The 19,812-nt window shown below is 37.3% G+C and overlaps 2 protein-coding genes and 1 pseudogene across 2 annotated transcripts; 2 read left to right on the forward strand and 1 right to left on the reverse strand.

Moving 5' to 3' along the window:
- Positions 1 to 3,791: 3,791 nt before the first annotated feature.
- On the forward strand, positions 3,792 to 11,500 carry LOC149560889 (selenium-binding protein 1-like). Its single transcript, XM_089824873.1, has 7 exons — positions 3,792 to 4,568; positions 6,797 to 6,992; positions 7,281 to 7,508; positions 9,393 to 9,624; positions 9,793 to 9,900; positions 10,084 to 10,356; positions 10,973 to 11,500. Exons 1-7 carry the CDS (start codon positions 4,451 to 4,453, stop codon positions 11,252 to 11,254), a joined length of 1,437 nt encoding a protein of 478 aa, XP_089680999.1. The 5' UTR covers positions 3,792 to 4,450; the 3' UTR covers positions 11,255 to 11,500.
- On the reverse strand, positions 5,033 to 15,438 carry LOC149560890 (uncharacterized). The gene is made up of 5 exons (XM_089824874.1): positions 15,327 to 15,438; positions 12,542 to 12,684; positions 8,025 to 8,253; positions 7,767 to 7,845; positions 5,033 to 5,582 (listed from the first exon to the last, which is right to left on the reverse strand). The coding sequence occupies exons 2-5, from the start codon at positions 12,562 to 12,564 to the stop codon at positions 5,524 to 5,526; spliced, it is 390 nt and encodes a 129-aa protein (XP_089681000.1). The 5' UTR covers positions 12,565 to 12,684; positions 15,327 to 15,438; the 3' UTR covers positions 5,033 to 5,523.
- Positions 13,178 to 16,218, forward strand: LOC149560891 (disease resistance RPP13-like protein 4; annotated as a pseudogene).
- Positions 16,219 to 19,812: the final 3,594 nt, after the last annotated feature.

Genomic DNA, 19,812 nt, shown 5'->3' on the forward strand with positions numbered 1-19,812 from the left:
ACATTAGCCTCATGATGTATAGATGGCATGTACCTTTGTAAGTGTTTGTACTTCTTCTACACTCTCGATGTTCCTAGTCCTTCATTCTATAGGAGTTTATGCATTCAACTTCATTTTACCTGTCTTTTGAGACATTCTCTAGTTTGTAGGCTTTTGTAGTCTTTCACTAGTCTTTCAACAGTCTTTCCATCTCTTCTTGGAGTAGATTTTTTCCCATTTGTTTTTTTCTATTTCTCCACTTTACAGAGATTTGGTTGTGATTAGATACCTCATCAGACCTTGTTGTCGAGACCCAAGTTTGGTTTCACTACTAGTTTCTAGGTTTTTAGTCACTCCCTAAGTTTCTCTTAAGAGGGGGTGTTAGAGTAATAAGATATCATTTTTTTAATTAAATTATTTTGATTTAATTATTATGTTAGTTATTATCTCTATTTTATTTAAGCTAAACTTTAGGCATATAATAATTAATTCTTATTAATTATTATAATGCAACCTAGGTTGGTTATATTTTAGGGTTTTGATCTCCTTTTATAAGGATTATTCTCTCTTTATAACTCATACATTTAATACAATTGTAATTTATCTTTACGAATCAAGATTGTTTTCTCTTTCATAGATCTGTGAAAGCCTTCAGAGCTTTGCTTCTCCCTTTCTGTGACAAGTGTTTGCATGTAAGTGATTCTTGGAGCTGTGGGTTGAGCTTTCCTCAACTTCAACATTGAAGATCATTCACATGCTTTATTGCACATGTTGATAACATTTTCAATGTGATCAAATGGAGAATTAAGATTAAGAGACAAACATGTTTTTGATAAGGTAAACAGGTTTTAAGGGGTCCTGAAACCCATAAGTTTAACAACAAGAAAGGCTGAAAATAAGCGAAAAAATGCCCAGCCAAAACATAAGCCTTACGGCTGAAAATAAGCCCAAAGGCCCAGCCCGAAACAACTGCCCACTAAAAAGGCCAGAGAACCAACCAGAAAAACAGAGACCAAACAAAAAGCCAAAGCCAGGAGAAACAAAAACCAAAGGACAGAGACCCAACCTAGCAGACTACTTCTCCATCTCGAGCATGGTCTGGGTAGCTTCGGCGCACTCTTGTTGCTCTTCTGCCTTATGATCCTGGGCGTTCGTCAAATCCTGCTCCATAGTGCTATCCTTGGCTTAATCCACATCCAGCCTATCTTTGTCTCTGTTTTGTTTATCATCTTCCTCCATCTGGTTCCTGTCTTTGAGATTTTCCAAGAGAGAGAGGATGTTGTCGTTGATCGAAGCGAGGAGGGAGATCATTTGACTTGCCAGGTTGTGATTGTAGTTCTCAATATTTTTTACTCTCCTCTCCATCAGAGTCTCCCAGCTGTTCCGGTCGCCTTGGCTTTCTGCACCTGTCTTGCTCTTGATTTTTTCCATTTGGGAAACCCTATCTCTGACATCCTCAAGCTCATGGAAAAGCCATTTAATTGATCTGAAGTTGTCAATCATGCTATTGCGGGCATTGTTCAACAGATTCATGCCCGTTTCTCTTGCATTATCAGAAATAGCCACCATAGCCGGGTTAATTAGCTCATTGAGTCTAGGCTTCTCGAGGTCGTCCACCAGGAGTTGGGGGTTCATCGCCTCTCTGTAGATTCCCATAGTGGCCGTTCTCACATTGAATTTGAGCCGTCCTTCCCAAGATTTTATCTTGGTCGATAAGCAACTTTGCCTCCGCCGAAAAATCTTTTTCGGCATGCTAGGTCAGATTATTGGTGGCGTTAACCCCTTTATTAGCAAACCAATCAGCGACTGGGTTTGCCTCTCTGTAAACATGAGTGACGTGGACCTTATCGAACTTTGTGAGAGTGGCGCAAGTCTCAGCAATTATGTTCGCAATCGTCCACGAGGGAGGGGAAATACCATTAATGGTATTAATAATGTTTTTGGAGTCCCCCTCAAGCCAGAGTTTAGTAATCCCGGCTTCAAAAGCCAACTTGACCACCTTACTTGCAGCTCTTGCTTCAGCTAGATGAATAGTCTGGATTCCCAGTGGGGAAGCAAAGGCAGCTATTCCCTCCCCATAGCTATTTCTTATGATTCCACCGCAACCTGAAGGGCCTGGGTTACCCTTAGAAGCCCCATTAAAACATGTTGGGAACACTTGCCTTAGTCTAATAGAGCCTAAATAAGTGGATGTTGATTCACACATTTTATTAATTATTTGATCTTCATAATATGATATTGGCTTGAATCTACATTCAATTCTCTTTAGTTCACTCTTCCAAAGATTTATAGGTCACTATGTCAAATAAATGTTAGTCAATATTATTCCCTCTCCATCTCAACCAAGTTATAGTTTCAAAAGATCATTAGTAATTGGTTAAGTTTAATTAGACGATCTATTTTTATTCTTCTTTGCCTCTTGTCAGCCATTGACTAGAAGATTCAAAAACTAATGAGAGAGTGTGCAACAAAATAGTACTCTTACCTACAATTGCTTCTCACAAGCTAAAATCTATCTATTTCCTAATAATAAATCATAGAATATGATTTGAAAAACTAATAAAAAACTCCACAAAATCATTTCGAGAAACAATATCATCTACACAAATGCCACATAACTCAATGTGTTCTCATTGTACTTTGACATTTTTAAATCATTGTGAGCAATAAAAATTGTCGAAAAATCTACTATAATATGCAAAACTAAATTTTCACAAGTATACAATGATATTTTTTTTTATAATGAAAAATACCACATCCAAATGAAACTACTAGTAACAAATTCAAACTGAATTTTCACAGACATACAATATACAATGATACTTCTTTTTGATTGAAAAATAGCCACATCCAAATGAAACTACATAGTAACAAACCCAAATGAAACTAGCTAGTAAGAGTAACAAGGCTGATTCCAATGAGGCTTTACTGGAACCCTATGAGACCATTGCCTTTTGGGATCATTCATATGGAAAGAATGCAATTTTAATGACGTCCACCAGACCACAACAGTCTATGGGACCAATAGAATGTGCTTAACAGATTCCATATTTCTTTCCATTTTCAATCTTCTGATATGCATCTTAACCAAGAAATCCACCATTTTCTTGATCCTATCAACCTCAAACAAACTATGCATGTTGACCGCCTTTTGTATGAAATCATAGTAAGTTCATATGTTGGCATAAGTTGTGCTCTTGGAAAGAAAATGCCATTATGTTTCAATATCTCCTATCCTACAAAACATGCATATCCTCTCCTCCCAAACCTCCTTGGCCCTCTTCCATTTGCCTGTCTCGCATCTATGTTGATGTGATCAAGTCCTCAATTGAGCCAATAGCAACCTTGCCTTACCTTTAATTACAACCCCAAGGTATGCTTTCTTGCTGTGATCCCTAGTTGGGTTGAATTCTTTAATGTAATAAGCCTTTTTCTGTCAATGTTATTATTCCACATGAGACTTTGAAACTTTTCCCTAACAAACTTTTTTATGCTCGCATTATCATACACTCCCGCACCTTGATGTTTCATTTATCTATCCATTTAATATTTTGCTTCATCCATGTTTTCTTCTTAGATTTAGATCTTCAATTTTTAAGTAGCTAACGTTGAAGCCTCTAACCGAAAAACTTGACAAAAGAATTTCATAGAAAACAGAAGATTTGACTTTGAGATTACATGTGATTAAATGTTTTTGAATTCTCCCTATTTGCTTCTATCGGCATTTTGACATGCTGATGAAACCTAGAGAACTAAAGTGATGTACACCCTCCGTGAGCCATTATATAGATGAAATCAACGGCCTCAAGAGCATAGAAAAAAGTAAGGCGTCCGCCAAAAAATTGCACAATTTTATGTTGTAGTGAGAAGTCAGTACGTCTATCTTAAGCAAAGCGAACAGATGATCTCTGAACAAAGTGAACCAATTTAGTATCTGCTAAATTATTTTTCAATGGCACTTTGCTTTGGCAAGCAAATCCCCAGATTACCATTTGAATTTTTTGGTCTCCTCCCATCTGAATTCAAAACATAAACAAATTTAGGAATAGATAAGGCAACCATGAGATCCGGAGCATTGATTTCAAACCAATTGAATCATTGCGAACCTTGCTAATCGCTTTAGTGAGCGGATATTGATAGCACAAGGATTATACATATCATATCCTTCCATCTGTACGTAGATAGCATAAAGATCATACATGTCCTCTTTTTCCATTTAAATATACAATTCATGAATTATTAAAGTAACCCACATGGCCAACATCCAGAGCATTATTTTTAAACTAACAATTAATAGCCTTGTGAAGCGCATGAATTATTTTTAAACCCAAGAAAAGGAGAATAAAGAGTAGGCTATGATGAGAACCTGTTTCTATAAATGCCGTATATTCATTTCAGGATGTAGAAGACGTTTGATGGTATCTGTGATTAGCACTGGGGTATTCTTCATATAAGTTGTGGAAGAGTGTAAATGGCCACAGGGGAAGGATGCTGCGGAGCTGGTCATGGCGGGCCTGGCTATGAAACTCCCATCCAAGCAATGAACGGACCTCGGGAGAAGCTTTTATATGTGACTGCTGTTTATACTGGTAAGAATTTATCAGTATAATAAGTTATTTACTCCTAAACTACTTCTTCCTCTCTATTTAAATGTTGTTTCTGGGGTCTCGAGGATCTAGTTGGTGAATGCACCTACTTCATGACTAAAGTGAAGTGAGTAAAGATCTTTGGAAATTTTGTAAACGTTATAAGCCTGAGTAGTAGCAATGAAAATGTTTGGTCAACTTTTTAGAGATTGTCTGATTTTCTTTTAAAAAATGACCTGAAGACTTTTGTTGAATAATAGAAATTCAGACTTTTGAATCAGAAAAACGATATTGAAGCATAGTTCATTCATAAAATTGATAATAGGCTTACTTTGTTCTGCAGTGAGAACTTCAAGTATTTGTGAATCATAGCAATGAGACAGACTTACTCTGTTCTACAGTGAGAACTTTAGGCTACCATAAAGGCAGTGAACTATGAACACTAAAAGCAACAGAAAACATATAGATTTGCACAAAAAATAAACAACTTTTTATTTCGAAGCTGAAATATGGCATATGTTTTGCATGCATTCTCACACAATGTCTCTACTACAGGCTACAGCAATCCACACCGGATAAAAAAAACCCTATTTTAAAATTGGCAAACCCTATTAATTACCCAACTGTTACATTTTTCAAAAAGGGAAGACACAACAACAATTTTGAAGTCCGACCATAAGGCAGTGTGAGACTTCATCTTTGTCAATACAAAGTCTACTCTCCTACTGTCCTCTACATACATGTTACCATGTCAAAATATTTATCTAGTTCTTGTAGCCAATTAGCGAATAGATCACCTTTGAAATCCAGAACCTTGGCCTTTACTCTAGTCACCTGTTTTGAAATAGTTTTGATCGACTGTTGCATGGGATCTATTGTTCTATTTGTTCCAGCTGGAGATCCCTCATTCTCTTGTTTGTCTTCAGATTCATCTTGACAGAATTAAGTTTGATTGCTTCTAATCTCCAGAGAAGTTAATTTGCAGCATTTCGTCTGTGTACAGCTCCTCTAGTAGCTCTGCTTCACCAGTTCAAAATGGTCTAGTTTTAGGCTTCTCTAAATAAAAAGCTGATGCAGATTAGTCTGTTCTGCAGTGAAAACTTTTAGTTACCATAAAAGAAGTGAATGGTGAACACTAAAAATAGAAGAAAACATACAGATTTCCACGAAAATAAACGAACTCTTCATTTCTGTGCTCAAATATGGAATATGTTTTGCATACATTCTTTGCAATGTCTTTTCCTAGCCCTGTTCTCTCCCCCAGCAACCCCTCACTGCCAATAAACAAGTAGCCCCTTTTTTAAAATGGGCGAATCCTATTCATTGCCTACGATTGTTGCATTTCCCAAAAATTGAAAATCAGCAAAAATCCTATTTTCAGAACTGATAAGAAAGTGGTAAATATTCAGAATTAATTTGTTTATTATACATCAAGGAGGAGTTCTGAAAGGCACAATTAGGTTGATTCATGTAATCCCTGTTGAAGATATATTTGCCAATTTTCTTTTTCTCAGTGTAATATGAGTTACATTTCTTTGATCTCAAACTCAAAATATTATAGTAGATTGTCAAGCCTTTGAAATGCTGAAAAAATGGTACCTTTTTCTCATTGATGAACCTTGTAGAAGGTATATTGCTGACTATACACTTCTTAGTTGCACATATTCTGAAAACCACTGATCTCCCTCAATCATATCAATTTTAATAAATTGATAATGATTTAATCATTATTCATCAATAAATTCTCATAACAGACATTTGGACCTTCTAATTCTGTGGAGAATTTAAGATTTAAGATTGTTTCTTGCTTCTAAAGGTTACAGCTTGCTCCCAAAATGTAAATCTAAACTAAAAACATACAGGATAGGCGACATTTCTCTTTTCTCACCCTGCCAATAGCTTTTATTTTTAGTGTGCAGATAAATTTGAACTATTGGAACCGAGCTCTAATATGATCCCCCTGGTCTATGGTATGTACTGTCCCAGAAAGTACCATAGCTTAAAAAGAAGTTAATAGATAAATGGCAGGATATCTCCAATTATTGAATTGATGAGTGAATTTGAATTATAAGGACGTGGGTTGGAATTCTCATTTGGGCACTAAATTTAAGTCTGCTTCTTTCTTCCAACATGCTATGTGATTCTTTAGATTATCGGTTTTACTTATTGAAGTTTCAAATATTGATTGAATTATGAACTTTTAATTGTTTTTAACATTGGTTGTGATTTAGGTACTGGGAGGGCAAATCCTGACTACTTAGCTACAGTAGATGTGGATCCAAAGTCGTTGTCTTATTCTACGGTAGTCCATCGTTTGCCTGTAACTCATTTAGGTGATGAATTGCATCACTCTGGATGGAATGCATGCAGCTCTTGCCATGGGGATCCTTCTGCTCAAAGGCAGTACCTCATCTTACCATCACTATTGTAAGTGGCTTCTTATGGATCATAGTGCAATTTGTGTTCCCATAAATATTTTTTTGTGAACTTGTGAAGAGCCTGTAAAAAGATTTGTCTAAACATTTAAGAAATGGAATTCGCCCTTATAATTTCTTACAGTTTTGATTATATCTTAGAAAGGTTATAAAACAATTTTCTTTGAGAATCTGATTGATAATGTTTTGGCTTCAATGATGCAGAATATTCCTTAAGAGTTTACATGTGTAATAGAAAAACTGTAGTCAATTCATGAATAACATCAAACTTCATGTGCAGGTCCTCTCGTATCTATATTGTTGATACAGGAGGCAATCCAAGGGCGCCGGTCCTTCACAAAGCCATTGAGCCGGAGACTATCTTGGATAAAACAAATTTGGCTTTTCCTCATACTGCTCACTGTCTTGCATCCGGAGACATTTTGATTTCATGTATGGGTGACAAAGATGGCAATGCAGAAGGTGCCGGTTTCTTGCTTTTAGATTCAGATTTCAATGTGAAGGGAAGGTAATATATCCAGTGTCAGAATCTTTATTTTACGTATTATAAACATATTTGCACTGCATATCATTCTAGGTTTAGGATTAATCACAGTTCAAAATCTAGTATTCAATTTCTGAAGTAGTTTATATGACGTGGAGCATGCAAATTTGCTTTTAGGTACACTCTTCTTGGGATCAATATTAGTTTTTGCCATTTTTCAAATTGTTTCATTTTATATTGGAAAAATCAATACATCAAGAAAGTCCAGGAATTAAGTAGTACCTGTGGAAGCAAACATTCTCTGCATATATTCCGACATTTCTTGGACGTTAGTATCTGGTAGTATTTGAGAAACTTGAACCTAACCAGAAAACAGAATATAAATCGCGGTAAGCCTATTCAATAAAAGAGAAAATAACTTGCGTAACCTACAAATTGATAATGGAATTACTATACTATAATGTAGAGCTATTATAAAATGTGGAGAAAGCAAATTTGACAATCGTTTGACATCAAATTAAGCCGTCCCAACTCACAGACCTGTAAACAGCTAGAGTGATTGTGTGCAGCAACTGCATCTTGTACCATATGCCAGCTTGAGTCCTTTGCACAGTAGTGAAGTGGAAATGAGAGAGAAAAAAGGGAAAGTATTCTGGGATCTTGATACTGCCAACTGCTTATTTTTTCATGTTGCTTCCTTGACAACAAGGCAGCCTTCTGACTAGGTGCCAACTTGAAAACACGGTTGAAAGATGTGTTTTTGGAGTCTCTGCGGCACTTATCAGCCAATAAAATAGTCAGTTTTAGAGAGCCCTCTTAATACATAGACAGCTTTTTAATCCTATAGAAACAATCATCGATTACTCAGATAATCAAAGTACACAGATGCAATATTGAAGAGAAAACTCGATTACATTTATAATGAAAAATATGGGATTTTTCATTATTTCATAGGGAAACTCAATACATCAAGTATGTGGAAGAAACATTTAAACGCATCATTCTTTCATAATCTACTGTCAAACTCAAATCACAAACACACTCAACAACCATCTTGGCTCCTGAAGTTTACTGGTAAACTGTCATGCTAGTTGCATTCACTCACTTCATTTCAATCTTCCACTTCACAGTTTTCAAATTCTCCAATCCAAATGCCTATATCTCTAACTTGAACCGAGTATTTATCTGAACAGTTTTTTTTTCCATTACAAAAGAGACTGGTGGGAAGATGAATTGATGCGCCTCCCAACCATTACAAGATTCTGGACATTGAGATGACATACTCCAAGTTATAAAACTCTAGATGAAATGTATTGTGTCGTATTAACTTTCTAAAGTGTTCATAAAATGGATATTATGAAGCATTTATGATGCATAGCATATGGTATGATTATCGCATTGACATGTATCTATCCTATCACACCTTGACATTCAACATGCTATTGCTGTCATGATTGGACAAATTGATATGTTGATCATATGATATCTTCTAGTTTGGGCTGTAATATGAAGAAACGCTTTTGGGGGTATTGGGCTTCTACAACCACGAAGATCTACTCTTTATTGGTTGTCTTCCCAGTTGCACCTTCTAGGTCCATTAGAATCAGCATGTTAATCTGTTTTAAGATAAGAGAAATTCCTAAAAACATTGGGAAGTTTTCCTGAGGCCTATATTAAACAAGTATATCATTTTGATATAACTATTTGAAATTTAATTTGCATTTCATATAAATGGTTTTCCTGCCTTATTTCAGAAAACTGTGGCAGTGGTTAGATCTTTAACAAGCTTATTTGTATACAGGGTGTCCGAGATGGTACAAGCTATATGGGACATTGCTCATGATGTCTAAACTCAGAGACCTTTAGAAGCATTTAGCATGTCTAATATTTTACATATGTTTTATTCAGATGGGAGAAGCCAGGTCAAAGTCCACGCTTTGGCTACGATTTCTGGTACCAACCACGGCATGATACATTAATTAGTTCATCATGGGGAGCACCTGCAGCATTTTCAAAAGGTTTCAATCTTCAAGATGTTGCAGATGGCTTATATGGAAGACATTTGTTTGTTTATAGCTGGAATGAAGGTATATTAAAACAAACATTGGACTTGGGAAACACAGGACTTATACCATTGGAGGTAAGGCTGTTTGATGCACTTTCTTCTATTACTACATCAATTGGACTAAGAAGTGTAAATTAATCAAAGTTGGACTCATGTCAGTTTTGCAAGTAGAAAAAATTACAATAGAAACTAATTGCAGCTAATTAGAAACTTCTGATGTAAATTCTAACTTCCTGGCAATAGGTAAGGTTTCTTCATGATCCTTCCAAAGACACAGGCTATGTAGCATGCGCTTTAAGCAGCACATTGGTGCGTTTTTTCAAGTCATCTGATGGAACATGGAACCATGTGGTATAATAATTTTCTTCCTAACCTAATACCAATAAATGTTGTGTTTGCCAACAGAATAATATGATTTAGTGGTGTTTGGTTTCATTATGGAAGATAAATATACTATTTTTCATTTTCACAATCTGATTTCCTTGGCCATTGATACATGGGGTTTATACACATTGGTTTTGATGGCATTGTTAGGTTGCAGTATCAGTACCAAACTTGAAGGTCAAAAATTGGATTCTACCTGAAATGCCTGGATTGATAACTGATTTCCTTATTTCCTTGGATGATCGATTTCTTTATTTTGTCAACTGGTTGCATGGAGATATAAGACAATACAACATTGAAGATCCTGCAAATCTTGTCTTGACTGGTCAAGTTTGGGTGGGTGGTCTTGTAAGAAAGGGAAGCTCAGTGGCTGTAGAAAAGGATGATGGACAAACATGGCAATCTGATGTTCCTGATGTTCAGGTGAATACACTCTTACTCTCTGTAGAATACATCTTCATAAACTGATCATGAGCACGGAGATTCAGGTCTAAGTGATATTACTAACTGTTTGGTAGAATACTTGACCAAATGAACAGGGAAAACATTCTTGCAAGATACATAAGGTGGAATAATTTGCATAGTTGGGGTGGTTCGAGACCAGTTGGCATAATTGGGGTGATTCTTCCTGCAATTAGGTGTTATCCTTAATCATCACAATTGCTTGACTTTAAAGAACCAATGGCTTTTTAGACCATACATGGAAATCTTACACACACACTCTTTGAACTTGGGCAACCTAATACTCTTGGGATAATGTTTGACCCCTATGCTCCTTAGAAAAAGGAATATAAAATTTTCAATGAGTTGTAAGTCCACCTCATCTTGATAATGGACCGCAAAGTTTGGATTTCAAACCACAAATCTCTTAACCTTTTCATGTGTTTTAGGTGTCTCTTTCTTGCAATATAACTATAAAGATGTAATCAAAGAGATTTTCAAATGTGTTTAAGCAGGTTTTTTTTTCATTGCTTTTGTTTGATGGCTTGGGTATCTACGTATATGGCAATGACATACTGTTTGAATATATATTTGTTAGGGAAAGAGGCTGAGAGGAGGACCACAAATGATCCAGCTAAGTTTGGATGGGAAGCGGCTTTATGTTACAAATTCCCTGTTCAGTAGTTGGGACAATCAATTCTACCCTGAGCTGATTGAGAAAGGTGCCCATATGTTTGTTATGGAGTGTGATACTGATAAGGGTGGGCTATCAATAAATCCTGACTTCATGGTTGACTTTGGGGAAGAGCCACAAGGTCCTGCTCTTGCTCATGAGATGAGGTATCCTGGAGGAGACTGCACATCAGACATATGGCTTTAATTCTTGTCAACAGCTCAACAATTGTCTTGTTTATGAAGGCTGTGGTTCAATAATACACAGAGATGGCTTGCACATGGCTGGTGACTCTTCACCAATAAATTTGACATGTAAAGAATGGTTATAACCATTCGTTCAGCAATCAAATTAACAATAATTACTTTATAAGTAAATAAACTGATATTCAAAATGTACTGTTATATTTTTATGTGATGAATAAAAGAAATGGAATAAGTTTGTTGTGTGTTATCGGCGCATATTTCATACACCTTGCTGGCAGTTCCCTAGAATCTTATTTTTTTCTCCCTGGGAGGATTCGGCTTTTTCAGGATTTATAGTATTCATGAGGCAAATGCTACAAAAATTCATTAATTTGTAATCTAGTACAAAATAAGTAATTTAAAATTATTCCCGCATGTATGTTACCAGAAGGGGGCAATGATTAATAGTGATTTTATCAAATATTATTTCATTATGTATAGTATTAAACGAGGCAGATGCTACAACAATCCATTGATATTTCCAAATTTAATATAAAACGCGAGTTGATTAATGATAAATGGATGCATTAACCATTCTTACGGTAGATGGTGAAAACTATTAAATCTGTTCTTGCATGCTGCTTCTTGCGTGAAACTTCGGATTGTAGCTCACTAATGGGGTCGAAGTGGAGCTTTTGGGTTAAAAGCATTTGTTTAAGCTACTGCGCGGGTTTTGCTGATGAAATGTCTATACTCTGCAATGTCGAAGCATGGAATCGGGTTCAGTACAGCTTGGGAAAGGTAAGAACCAAGAGTAGGTATGTGTATGCGAAGGGGATAATACAGCGGAAGGCTTGGCAGTGCCGAATGTAACAAATGTGTGTGTACACTTCGCACAATATATTTTCAACGAAATGGGCCGATGAGAATTTGGCCGCGCCACATGTGCGCACTCACCAAAGAAATAGGCGACGATTACTTAGCAAGCATTCGGGCACCCATGAAAGATTTGCTGAACTATCACCAACAATGTCAGAGAACATTCAGCCAACAGAGGCTCATAACATGCTAATAGTTAAAAAAAATTTAAGGTATCAATGCAACTATGGCCCCAGTTACACTTAATCTGAATATTTTCATTCCCGATTTCGGAAACGAGACAAGAAATGACCAGGAAAAAACTTAACTAAATCTGAAATGTGTATTTCGTATAACTTTTAATGTCGCACCCAGATTTCGAAAACCAACGAAAATAAACAGATTGGTAGTGCTGAATGTAACAAATGAATGAGAATTTGGTTGCAATTACTTAGCAAGCATTAGGGAAGCCATGGAAGATCTGCTGAATTTTAAATAGTAGGCAGGGCATCAGAATGTTTGATCTATGCTTGAAGTTATTGAGGCGATCCAGAAGCAGGAGGGTACAACAATTTCAAAGTCATTATTCATCGCCTGCACTAGAATTTTGCAATTAAGCATAGAAGTATCTGAAGAATTATAAAATGTTTGACAAGAAAATAATTTAGATTACCAAAACGATGATCGAAGAAAGGCATAAGAATAAAATTATAACTGAAAATTATAAAAATATTACCACAGACTATTGTGGATTGTAATTCATAAGGTGACAATTAAAATATGACCCAACTTGGGAAGAAAAGTATAACTGATTTGGTGAAGCCCATGGATAAGTATAAAGCATAAGAATAACTTCTAACACATTTTATAAGGAAAGTTATATGAAGAAGAAAAGCACAAGAATTTGTTCATTACTTCAGTTTGATAAAAGAAGGCGGCACTCAGAAAACTCGATTGAGATGGCCTACTGTGTTCCGCTCAGCCATAACATTGAAGTTTGGAAAGGTAAAGGTGAGGGAATAACTCTGAAACCAGATGATGCAAAGGAGAACTATTCGACTACTTTCAGCGGTCTCAATCAAAAAGAGAACAGAATACTTAATCTAGAAGTGATTAGAATAACTTTGGCCCTGAATTCTTCCTAAGAAGTTTTGTCTGCACTCGTATAAATTTGCTTCTTTCCCTGCTCTACTCACATTCATTGCAGTTTAGTAAGCTGTATTTGGTTTAGACTGGTCAATAACTTGGTAAGGTTCAGTTTCTCAGGTTTCAGAAATCAAATATGGAGCGTGCTATGGGTAATGTTGTTGGAAAGCTTGGTCAATATACCCAGGCTTCAATTGCCCTCAACTTCAAGAAGGAGCTTGAATGGCTGAGTGACAAGCTTAGAAGCTTAAGAAGCTACATTAAAGAAGAAGATCTCCACAGTGCACGAAATGAGCATGCGAAAACCTGGCTGCTTGATATTGCAGAGATTGCTTTGGATGCAGAGGACATACTGGACGAATGTGCTGTGGAATCTCGAGGTACTAATTATGAAAAAACCCAATTGTCTTTTCTCTTTGCTTTCATTCATTCCCAATTACTCTTTCGTTTTAAAATGGCACGCCGGATTAAGGACGTGAAAGATAGATTGAGATCCAGCATGGAAGCTGCAGCAGAAATGAAGCTTTTTCATGATCTGATTCATTCAGGCCAACTTTCCACGAGTACATTTGAGAATGTAAAGTGGAAGAGGACAACTCCAATGGAGGAGGATTCAAGACCAGTGGGTATTGAGCCCAAGGTCAAAGAAATCCTCCGCCTGTTGGACGACCCAGCTAACTCCGTCATTGCCCTGGTTGGAATGGGTGGGGTTGGGAAGACTTTTCTACTGCAAAACGTTTTCAATAGAGTAAAGGACAACTTTCAGAATGCAATCTGGCTTGATATTTCTCAGACTTACTCCCTAAAACAGCTGCAGGCTGATTTGGCCTCGAAAATAAAGTTGATTGAGGTCGTTAAAGGGGTAAGTGACATTCAGGCAATGGAGATAATTCATGAGCGTTTATCAAAAACAAGGTCTCTCATTGTGCTGGATGATGTGTGGAGGGCATCTGAGGAAGCTAACTTGATTTCTTCAATTGGGCTTCCAAGAGGGAAAAATAGTAATTGCAAAATTCTGATCTCCACCAGAAGCAAATTTGTGTGTAGAAACATGAACGCCCGTATCTATGAGGTGGCCACTTTGTCAGAGGAAGAGAGCTGGACGCTGTTCTGTTCTTTTGCCTTCCCTGACCTCCAGCAAAATCAGCCGTTAGAGCAACTTGAAGGGATAGCAAGACAAATTGAAGGGGAATGTGGGAGATTGCCCTTGGCTATCAAAACAGTGGCTAAATCTCTAGCGGGCAAGCGTTCCTCAACTGTGTGGGAATCAAAATTGGGGTAGCTAAAGGCGCCATCTTATACCAAGGATCCAATCATGCAGTCTCTCAAGTTAAGTTATGATTCTCTCCCCGCCCATCTCAAACCATGTTTTGCATTTCTTTCCTTCTTTCCTGAAAATGAAGAAATAGATCCCCATTATCTCATACACTTGTGGGTAGCAGAAGGATATGTTCCTCAAGGGGGTGAAGACCAGCTAGAGATAGGGTTGAGTTATATATATCATCTTTACAATCTCTCTATGATTGACAGAACGGGCGACATTTATGATCAGGTGGATAAAAGGTTCAAATTGAATGATTTGATGCTTGATTTGGCAATTAGCATATCGAAAGAAAGTAAATGTGCATTTTCTGTAGAGGAGACTTTCAGTAGACATCCAAGCATGCAAACAAGTAACAGGCACCGTAGGATTTTATTGGGCAAGAAAAGCATAGGTGATTATGATGTAGAAATAATGGCAACAAATAGGGGGTACTCTGCATCTTGTCTTCGCACTCTATCATTCTCACAAGATAAAGGCATTCAGACTATTCCAGCAATATTGCTTTGTGATGCGAGAGTATTGCGCATTCTTGACTTGAGTGGCACAATCATCTCATCACTGCCCACCTGTTTGGGAAATTTGAAGCTCCTAAGTGTCTTGAATTTAAGGAGTACACAAATTACCATGGTACCAAAATGTATAAGAGGTAATAAAAGTCTTCGCTTCCTAGACATTTCTAGTTGCCAGAGTCTACAAAAGTTGCCTGGATGGATTGGTGAACTTAGCTGTCTGGAACATCTGGATGTAAGTGGGATAGATAGCGTACCTAAGGGCATATCAAATCTTGTGTCTTTACAGGTATTCAGATCAGATTGTAAACTATCCATTGAGAAAAATGAGTTCCTCCAGTTGGAAGATTTTGCCCATTTGATCAATCTCCATGAAGTGTCAATAGTTGTTCATCATGAGACTGAATTGAAAACTCTGGAGAAATGCTGGATCCTTCATAATTCAGTGAAGATGCGAAGTCTGAAAATATGCAATCAAAGTGAAGGCCATGTTGATGCCTGCGATCTTCCACCTCTATCAAAGGACATGTTAGCTGTGAAATATCTTGAATTCCTTTGGCTGGACTCCTTTGCGGTGCCAAATTGGATAAGTGGATTCTCAAATATGATGCAGTTGAAGTTATGCAACTGCCATTGTGCTGAATATCCAGCACTAGAACTGATGCCCAACTTGATTAAGTTGGAGTTGAATTGTAATGCCAGTTGCAAGGCATTGCCAAAAGGGTTTGGGAAGCGCAGGGGATTTCCTCAACTACATGTTTTTAAAATTTTTAACTTTCCAGTGTTGGAGGAAATGGCAGATTTAGAGGACGGGGTCTTGCCACATCTAGAGATACTAAAGGTATCTCAGTGTCCCAATCTGAAGAAAGTTCCATCTGGATTAGAGCTCTTGAAATGTCTGAAAGAATGCGAGTTTATAAGGACAGGAATAAGTATATCCCGTACATTAGCAGAGGGAGAAGAAGTATGGAGTAAAGTGAAAGCCAATAATCCCCGTGCCATCATCTGTTTGGATTAGTTGGTAGGTGAACAACGCCTACTGAAAGTAATCAAATACAATATGGGACTTTAGTTTCATAATTTCATTTTGTTGATTCTTCTGGAAGAGTTCTATTGTCATTAATATAACATGGCCAAATGGTTTTATAATTGACTTTGCACAAGTTACATTTTCAAGTTTGATATTTTTATTGTTTTTGAATTAAAAAGCAGTCAAACAAGGGGGCCGACCTTCACAAATAAACTGGTAGCAACCAGCATATTACCACCACACAAAATTACCTCCTACTGCTGTCAATCCAAAAACAACATACGAAGAAGCATAATAAAAGTCTTAACAGGCATCAAACTAATATTGCCTATAATAGTTCTGCTTGTACTAAAAAAGTTAATAACAAAGGAAGAGACGCCTTAAACCAAACTAAGTTCCATACCTAGCAAAACACAAAACAAAGGAAACCAAGAGGGACAGGCCCTAAGTGGGCTGCTTCTCATCCTTCCTCTTAAGGAGAATTTTAGCGTACTCCTCAACTAGGAAATCGAACAACACCTTGGAGTCTTCATTCGTTAAATCCCCCTCTTGGTTCTCTTTCAACAAGTGCAGAGTAGTGGCCGCAATGTGTGTCACTTTGATAGTGAATTTAGCCAGAAGTCTCACTATTTCCTCTAGGGCATGCACTCTCTCCCTTAGCTCACTATCAACCACCTTGCGAGTCTCCTCAGGGACCTCTTCCCTACCACTTAGATTACCATCCACCATAATGACAATAAATAATGGTAATACATGAAATTAATTCTAAACACTACCATGTTTTTCCACAAAGTACCGAACCAAAAGCATAGGGAACCTAACAAGAATTGATAAGAAAACTAAATCACCATTAAAAACAACACATATTTTCACTTCATATAACCATCTGCAAATTACAAAATGAATGGCTCTCTGGCTATTGCTAAAGAGTCATTTGCATTTCCTTCTATTCACTCACTCTCTATCAAACTATTATCTTTTCACCCCTTATCGATTCTCTATACTGATCACATTATGAGATGATTTATTTAAAGATCATCTTTAACAGCTACAAACTGTTCTTCAACTACCTGAGTCCATTTTTATTCCTTTTGGAATTTTGGGAGGTGCCCCTACATAATATTACTAGACTTCAAATGTTTCCATGTCCCATGGAAACGAGGTGGAAGACAAATATGGGCCTTGTCACTTGGATCACTGCATCGACGCCTCTACTGATTCCTTTTTCACTATCAACCAACTCCCATCTATGGAGTTATGTTGGTCACCTCCATGGTGCTTCCCATTCCTTAATCCACTCCTCAACGCTGCATCACAACCTTTGTCCCTCACCTAGGAGTCTATCATGCCTCTCTCCCCAGTCTATTGGTGACACACAAGACCATCTCCTATGGCCTTTGGTAGACCTTCATATCCACCCCCTGCAACTGAGCGAACCAGCACCAATCTGCAACCACAAACTTCATACCAAGAATCCAAAACAACCACAATACTGCCTAGTGTAGATCACCTTCCATCTACACGCTTAGAATCTTCTGAGCTTTGATAACAATCTGATGCAGAGTAATCACAATAATGACAATAAAATAATGGTAATATGAAGCTGATTCTAAACACTACCATGTTTTTCCACAAAGTACCGAACCAAAAGCATAGGGAACCTAACAAGAATCGATAAGAAAACTGAATCACCATTAAAAAAAACACATATTTTCACTACATATAACTATCTACAGATTAAAAAATGGATGGCTCTCTGGCTACTGCCAGAGAGCCATTTGCATTTCCTTCTATTCACTCACTCTCTATCAAACTATTATATTTTCACCCCTTATCAATTCGCTATACTAATCACATTATGAGATGATTTATTTAAAGATCATCTTTAATGGTTACAAACCATTCTTCAACTACCCGAGTTCGTTTTTGTTCCTTTTGGAATTTCGGGAGGTGCCCCTGCATCAATAAATTACTTGCAAAACTGGGGGATTAGAAGTAAACACTTCCTTATGTGAGACCTTGACAGGCGAAGACACCATTATGGGAGTAGGAGCTCTTTCCACTGTGTTAGGGAATTGGTCCTGGGTGAGGTCCACACACCCAAAAGTAATTGAAGCTAAGACATGGGTCATCTCTTTGGTTTCCTTAGTAGCACCTCCCGAGTTAGACATCAAAGAATCCAAGACTTCCAACTCCTCCTCCTCCTCCTCCCCCAAGCCAAAATTCAAAGTCTTCTATTTAATTCTTTGTTTATGGTGGGCCACCTCCTCCAACTCTGAATCCTCCTCCTGCAAAGCTGTGGTTCTCAGCTTCCTTTTAGCATTAGTTTTCGCCATTCTTCTAGATCTCATCCTTCCCCTTCTCATCTCATTATCTGAGTCCTCCATCTCCTTCTCTATCCTTTTCTTTGTTTTCATAACTTTACCATGGGGGGGAGGGGGGAGATTTTCCTTTCTTCAAGGGACCCACTTGGTGAAGGTTGGGGGGTGGGGGCTCTAGGGCTAGTAATTCTAAGTGGGATATGGTGGGGGCAAGAGTCATTAATAGCCGGGATGTCAATCTCCACGATCCTAGGGGGTAATAGGGCTAGGTGGAACTAGTAGAGATAGAACATCAATCCCTGATGGACGATAGTATAATTGACTCCCTTCGTCATTTTCTCCTTAACATTAGAAACTGTATCAACTAGTTCATTAAGTAGGAAAAAAGGCATAGAGATATAGTCATGATGATAAAAGTGATTCAAGAGAGGAAAATGATAGTAGTAACAAACACCATACCTCCCTTCCAGAGTTAAATACTTCATCAATACCAAGAAAACTTCATTCCAGGGTTCAAGAAGTTTCTCTTGCAAAAACCTCCCACGATGCCTAATGGGTTCCTCACCCTCTTGAAAAAAATGACTTAAGCTAGCTTCATCAATAACACTAGTCATCTTCTGCCACTTTCTCCCTTTCATCCCAAGGCTCATTGCTAGTGAGATAATCTCCTCAAATATCTGAAAAGTAATACCATTCACAGTGACCTTTATATCCTCTCAGGAGTTAACAAACTACTGGAAACAACTCTCATCAAAGCCATTAAGAGCCTCCATGAGCAGGACCAAAACCCTTTCCTTAAGCATATACTAGACTAGAGGTTAAGGAGTGCTATCCTCAATCTTCAAAGGCTCAATACGAAGATCCCCCCCATATCAACAATCTTCACCAAAATTTTAGCTTCTTTCAAACCTCTTCCCTAGAGACGAAAATTCATAAAATAGACACACTTATGTGAAAAAATGGGTTGCCTTAAGTGTTCATAAAGGCTTTTATTGTCATGACTATCCATGTCACATCTTGGCTTAGCTATCACATGCCAACAACATTTACTCCAAATCCTTTTCTTTCCATCATTCTCAACGATCCGAACCCTTTTAAAATTTGAATTTCTACTAATCACTAAGTATGAAGAAATGCACAAGAAAATTATTTAAAAATGCCCATATTTACTTTGATATACTTTCTCTTTTGAACCATGTGAACTTACTATTATTAAAAGTACCCATTAAATCCTTCCTTGCTATCTATCCATGGTGGCCCAGTCCCATCAAACCACTCAGTGCTAAGTTGTCACTAAGATCCAATTTTTTTTTCCAACAATGCATAATCATTAGATAGTTTCTTTATTCACCAAAAGTCTTACCAAATTTGTAACACTCTAAATTCTCTCTA

This window comes from Cupressus sempervirens, chromosome 4 (genome assembly GCF_028749045.1).
Source record: "Cupressus sempervirens isolate cs-2001-9-10 chromosome 4, ASM2874904v1, whole genome shotgun sequence".
Classification (NCBI taxonomy): Eukaryota; Viridiplantae; Streptophyta; class Pinopsida; order Cupressales; family Cupressaceae; genus Cupressus; species Cupressus sempervirens.

What these genes read in the sequence shown, in the direction of transcription:
- LOC149560890 (XM_089824874.1), bottom strand. Translation starts at nt 12,564, where the DNA reads ATGGCTTCCCTAATGCTTGCTAA. An exon ending in GCTTCCCTAATGCTTGCTAA is followed by an intron (nt 8,254 to 12,541) that starts GTAATTGCAACC and finishes TAAGTGCCGCAG; the next exon opens with AGACTCCAAAAACACATCTT. An exon ending in ATCACTCTAGCTGTTTACAG is followed by an intron (nt 7,846 to 8,024) that starts GTCTGTGAGTTG and finishes TTTTCTGGTTAG; the next exon opens with GTTCAAGTTTCTCAAATACT.
- LOC149560889 (XM_089824873.1), top strand. Translation starts at nt 4,451, where the DNA reads ATGGCCACAGGGGAAGGATGCTGCGGAGCTGGTCATGGCGGGCCTGGC. An exon ending in ATGGAACATGGAACCATGTG is followed by an intron (nt 9,901 to 10,083) that starts GTATAATAATTT and finishes TGGCATTGTTAG; the next exon opens with GTTGCAGTATCAGTACCAAA. An exon ending in CTGATGTTCCTGATGTTCAG is followed by an intron (nt 10,357 to 10,972) that starts GTGAATACACTC and finishes TATATTTGTTAG; the next exon opens with GGAAAGAGGCTGAGAGGAGG.